General features: G+C 45.7%; 1 protein-coding gene across 1 annotated transcript in view; it reads left to right on the forward strand.

Moving 5' to 3' along the window:
- Positions 1–889: 889 nt before the first annotated feature.
- The window catches only part of LOC103745653 (E3 ubiquitin-protein ligase UBR2-like), a gene marked incomplete at its 3' end in the record, with an annotated part of 20,340 nt that continues 15,373 nt past the window's right edge, over positions 890–5,856 (forward strand). Inside the window, exon 1 of the mRNA XM_008847593.3 lies at positions 890–1,266. Within this exon, the coding sequence (XP_008845815.1) occupies positions 1,189–1,266 (78 nt within the window). The remainder of the gene's footprint in view (positions 1,267–5,856) is intronic.

The following is a 5,856-nucleotide window of genomic DNA, read 5'->3' on the forward strand; positions in this document are numbered from 1 at the left end:
AATTTAAAACGCATTTAAATACATGTCCATCACAGACTGATCCATCTGCTTTTAGAGAAAAACAAGTACTGAACACAGATGTCAGAATAAACTCCTTAAAACAGCTTAGGAGAAAAATATCTAGCAACTCTTCCTTTGACTTGTGGCCTGCCATTCCTGCCTTAGACCCTAAAGTTTTGCCTTAAGTAAGCTTTCAGAAACTGCAAAACAATGGCAGTCCCAGCTCTTCTCCCTGGCCCTCCTTCCGCGCAGCCGCAGGAAGCCCCGGGCTGGACGCGGAAGTAAGCCAGAGTCTCCTCGGAGGTTCCACTCTGAAACTCCAAGAGTAAATCTTTAAATTGGCTTTTTTGGATTCCTTGCCTTTTGCATCAAGACTGAAAAAATAAGTTTCAATTGCTGGCGAAGTTGAAAAACCATGTCTTAGAACTTTCAAAACCCTCAGTACTATTGAAGCTCGATGACTAGAAGAGGATGACAAGGCATTAGAACCTCAGGAATAGACCGCGTGCTTCATTCATTCTTTTGACAATTATTGAGGGCTTGTCAGAGGTCAGACTTTGACAGGCAACTGGGTGTCTGTCGCACGCCAGGCATTGTTCTTGGTGCTGGGGGGGAAGGGTCACAAAAAGTGAAATGAGTAAATGGGAGTAAGGGAATAAAGCGACAGTTCCCACGTTATTTTGCTCTTCGGCGTCAATCCCCTCGCCAGGAATCCAGATTGTCGTCGCTTTACAGGCTTCCGCCAGGAGGTGAACTACAACTCCCATGATGCTCTCGCGCGGCATCCTAGTATGGGTTCCACGTCTCTCCCCGGCCTTGCAGGGAACGACTACAACACCCAGAGTGCTTTGCTACCCCCTCCCGGGTATTTTCGCTCCTCTCTTGGCGTGGGACGCGGTAGTGGCCATCCGGAGTGCCAGGCCTGGGGTTCTCCGTGTCCTTCCCCAGGTCACGGACGAGGCGGCGACTGAACTTCTGGGCTCCGAGCCCGGGCGCGAGCGCGGGCGGCCGCCGTCCGTGCTGCGGGTTCGCGTCCCCGCTTTGCTGCCTACGCTTTGCTCGGCTCGCGGTCGCGCTGACTGGCCGGGACTGCGGGCCCCTGAGGAGGGGCGACCGTCGCGGCTGCTGGAGCAGAGGTGAGGCTGAGGCCCGCGGGAAGGCGACCGCGGCCAGGGAGGAAGAGGGAAGATGGCGTCGGAGCTGGAGCCAGAGGTGCAGGCCCTCGACCACAGTTTGCTGGAATGTTCTGCCGAGGAGATCGCGGGGGTGAGTGGAGGAGCCCGGGACGGGTACGTCCGGAGGGCCGCGCCCCGGGGGAGGAACCGACTCCTGGAAGTCTCGGATCCGCCGGCCTCGGACTTCGGGGAACCGCAGGGTGCGGGAAGGAAAGGACCCAGGAGGCCATCGAGACAGTTCCGCTCTCCTGTGCTCTGCGGGTCCCCAGCGCTCTACTGTGCCCCAACCTCTCCAGTGTCCTCGTTCCCCGCGACCCCACGACGCTGCCATTATCCCTCACTCCCCATTAGGTCTCCCACACATGGGCCTTTGCCCTTTAGGCCAGCTCTTGGAAGACGGGAGGGAAGGAGCGGCTTCCTAGCCTGGTGCTACCTTCACCCTACTTTACCTTCGGTTCCTTTAACTGGGATAAGCCGAGCGGTGTCTGCGGCAAAAGCGTGCAGCCCTCAACGGAACTCCAACTTTGTTGCTGGGACCCTAGACACCCAGGGTGCACACAGCACTGTCCCTCGTGCCCTCCCCCTTCAGTCCTTCTTTTAAAATCTTGTTTTAGTTTGATGAGAATATGGGTGCATGTGTGGAAAGTAGAGGCTCAACACGTTTGCTGAGCATGGAGGCCGGGAGGTTTAAAAAATACCTAATTTTTCTGGGAGTTGGGAAAAGTTGGACGGAGAACAAACGTTATATAACTTTGAGAGAGCGGTTTGGTGAAGAGATGTACGCTAATAATGTCAGAGTTGATCACAGCTATCAGGATCCTTAAGGCCCCAAACTTTAAAACCATCCGAACTTAGTAAGAACTAAAAGTGTAATATGTGTCGGCGTTGTAAAAATGACTTCAGCAAACTCAGTGTCATCTTTATAGGGACAGGGGACACCCATAAGAACAGATTGTCCACGATGATTATGAATGATTCAAAACAACTGGGATGCAATCTCCAAGGCCTCTAGTTTAAAGAACTACTACTAGGAAAGGAGTGGCCCAGGAAACACGTCAGCATTTGGAATGTTAGGAATAAAATTTGGGCTAGGAGGCTATTTACACCAAAAAGTTCAGGGGGAAATAAATGGTAGGGTTTAGAGGTGAGAAATTTAAACAAATACACTGTTGCCTGGTGAGCCTTCTAGTTTTGTTGTATTTTTCCAGGACTGACTTATTTTGTGTTTTCATTTACTCTCTACTTGCACAACCGGAGGATTTGCAGCCTCATCTGCCTGTCATTTATCAATCAGAAGTGAAAAAGAAAATGAATGTAATAAGTAAACAGGAAAATAATAGCAAGGTGACATCCATTCTCTTCTAATTGATGTCAAGTCTATTTATTTCAAAGTAATTTTTTGTTTTTGTTTTTTTCTCCCAGTGAATGAATTTTTTATCTGTTAGCCAGCTAGCCAGCTGCATCTTCTTCCTTAGCCCTGTCTTAGCCATGATTGGCACATCCCTGGTTTGCTGAGGTTCCTGAGGAAGTGGGTTATAAACAAACCCTTATTAATTTGAATTGAATTTGAGTTTGCGAGATCATGATTTGGGCCCATTTTACTTTTTGCTGTTTTAAGTGACTTTCTCAAATATATTTAAAATTAGACTTTAGGAAATATAGTCTGGAGGCCAACAGAATTCCTTGAAATAAAGAAGATGGAAATTAACATTAATGTAATAGTCCCCCAGCCATATCACCTTCACCTGATAAGGGCTTTACTAGGTGCGTTTAGTTTAAACACCAATATTTAACACTGTTGTCTCAGCCTTAGGCTCCAGCATGGCCCTTTGCCACAACTGAACTTTAATGATGTCTAGGAGAAAGCAGTTAATTGCAGAATTTAGACTTCTGTCATTGGTAATTTTGTAGGACCACTTCCATTTTAACTTAATGAGTCCTGGTGCTTTTTTTTTTTGGTGGTGGTTATTTTGAAACAGGGCCCCTGCTGTGTAACCTAGACTGGCCTTAAATTCACAGTCCTCCTGCCTTAACCCCCTAAGTGCTAGAATTACAGGTATATGTCACCATACCTGGCCTATGAGTACTGATATCTTTTCTTTTTTTTTTTTTTAATGTGTATGCATTTATTGCCTGCATGTAGGTAAGTGCACCCATGTTGTGCAGTGCCCGAGGAGGACAGAAGAGGCTGTGGGATCCCCTGGGACTGGAGTTAACGGACAGTTGTTAGCTGCCATGTGGGCGCTAGGATTTGAACCCAGGTCTTCTACAAGAGCAGTCAGTGCTCTTAACTACTGAGCCATCTCTCCAGCTCCAAGTACTGATATCTTTAACACACTGTATTGTATCTGGAGGAAAGACTTTGCTATCCTGTTCATTTCAAATACCTTACTTTGTTAATTTTAAGTTTTAGAGTGTCACTGCGGCTCAGCACTGTCAACCTTCTCTCAGAATTGATTCAAGTTTGACTATTCCAGCATTTCTTGACTCTACATTTTTTCCACATATTATGTTCCAATGGGTGATTATCATTTAAGAAGTATATGTATTGTTTTTCCCCAAGAGAAAAGAAATTCAAGCTGGGTAGGGTGGTGCAAAGCCTATAATTCCAGCACTCAGGAGGCTAATGCAGGAGGATCAATTGGGAGTTCCAGTCTAGCCTATGCTACATAGTGAAACCTTGTCTCCAAAAGGGGGCTGGGGCTGGTATTTGGAGCTGAGGGGACGATATCTCTGAGGGCCTGAGTTTGGATACCCGCATTCTCATAGAAAGCCAGGTACAGCAGTGGGTGAGTGATGCCTGTAATCCTAGTGCTGGGGAGGGATCCTAGTGCTGGGGAGGGATCAGGAGGATCCCTCAGGCTTTGTGGCCAGCTAGTCCAGCTGAATCAGTGAACTCCAGGTTCTGTGAGAGACCCTGTCTCAAAAAAATAAGGTGGAAAGCAGTTAAAGAAGATACTTAGTGTTGGTCTTTGACATGTGCATGCACAGATTCAGAGTTCATTATGAAAATGTTTAAAAACTTTTAAGTTATTATTAGTATTTGTGTAGAGTTTTATGTCTATTGGTTATTTCTAGCTTTAAATTTGTCACCAGTCTTATGGAGATGCAGCACATACTGTTAACTCACAGGTTTTGGTGTATTTGTAAACTATGGCCATTACTGCATTTTTTTTTTTTTTTCTGTCTTTTTTGAGACAAGGTCTCCCTGTAGCCCCAGCTGACCTGGAACTTGCTGTGTAGACCAGACTGGCCTCAGACTCACAGAGCTCTACTTCTGCCTCCGGAGTGCTGGGATTAAAGGCATGTGCCACCATGCCTGGCCCGTTAGTGCAATTAAAATTTTTTTTCTTTTTTTTTAATGCCTCCAAAGAAGTTTCCCCCTAAACTTCCAAACTTAAACAGCTGCTGTGTCCAGGGAGTTGTCCTGAGTATCTCATAGAAATGGACTCATACGATATATTTTGTGATTGGTGTCTTTTAGCGAAATGTTTCCCAGCTCGTCAGTGTTGTGGGCTATATCAGTACTTCATTCTTGTTTATTGCCAAGTGTTAATCCCTTGTGCGGATGTACCACGTTACCCATTAATGAATAGGTATTTGGGCTATTGATGCTTTTTGGAAACAGATGTGCTGCTGTGAATATTTGCATACACATTTTTGTGTACATGTTTTGGTTTCTCTTGGCGATGCACCTAGGAGTGGAATTGCTGGGTCATATGTTAATAACTCTTTTGAGGAACTGCCAGTGTGATTTCCAAAGTGGCTGGGTCATTTTCTATTCCCATCAGCAGCGCATCAAGGTTCCAATCTCTTTCCTTGCCAACACTCGTCTCTGTTTTTGATTGCTGCCATTGTATTGGGTGTGAAGTACTTTCTTGTGATTCTGATTTACATTTCCTTCCTGATTTATGATGGAGAATATTTTTCATGAGCATATTACCCATTTGTTTATCTTTTGTCTATTTTCTTTTTTTGGTCTTTTTGAGACAGGATCTCCCTCTAGCCCCAGCTGTCCTGGAACTCACTGTCTAGACCAGGCTGGCCTTCAACGCACGGAGATCCACCTGCCTCTGCCTCCCAAGTGCTGGGATTAAAGGCATGCACCACCACACCCGGCTCTTTTCTTAATGTACCTTCCCCAACTCCATTTGAGCACTAGCCATTGCTGTTTTATAATTGGCTTGCGTGTTGCTTAGCCTTGTAAGTAACTAAAGGGTACAATTTTAATTGGCTATGGAATAATAATTAGATAAAGAATAAAAAAAGCTAACGTTTAATCCCAGCACGTCTTTAATCCCACCACTCGGGAGGCAGAGGCAGGCGGATCTCTGAGTTCACCGCCAGCATGGTCTACATACTGAGTTCCAGGACAGCTGGGGCTACAGGGAGACCCTCTCAAAAAGACCAAAAAAAAAAAAAAACTAACCTCTAGGGATTCTTTCATCTTTGTGTTTATTTTATGTGCTCTCAATCCCAAGGCTTAAATTCAGCATTCAATAAAAGGAAAGTTCCTGGAAATGATGTCATAACGTGTTTACTTAAGTGGAATGAGTTGACAGTTTCTTTACTTCCCTGATGGAGAATTTGTAAGACACAAATGCTTCCTACTCCCATGCGCTTAGACTTGACAGCTCCAGGTGTCTGAGATAAGGACAGATTAAGACAGAAAAATTAGAAA

This window comes from Nannospalax galili, unplaced genomic scaffold, assembly GCF_000622305.1.
Source record: "Nannospalax galili isolate Female #2095 unplaced genomic scaffold, S.galili_v1.0 scaffold3124, whole genome shotgun sequence".
NCBI lineage: Eukaryota > Metazoa > Chordata > Mammalia > Rodentia > Spalacidae > Nannospalax > Nannospalax galili.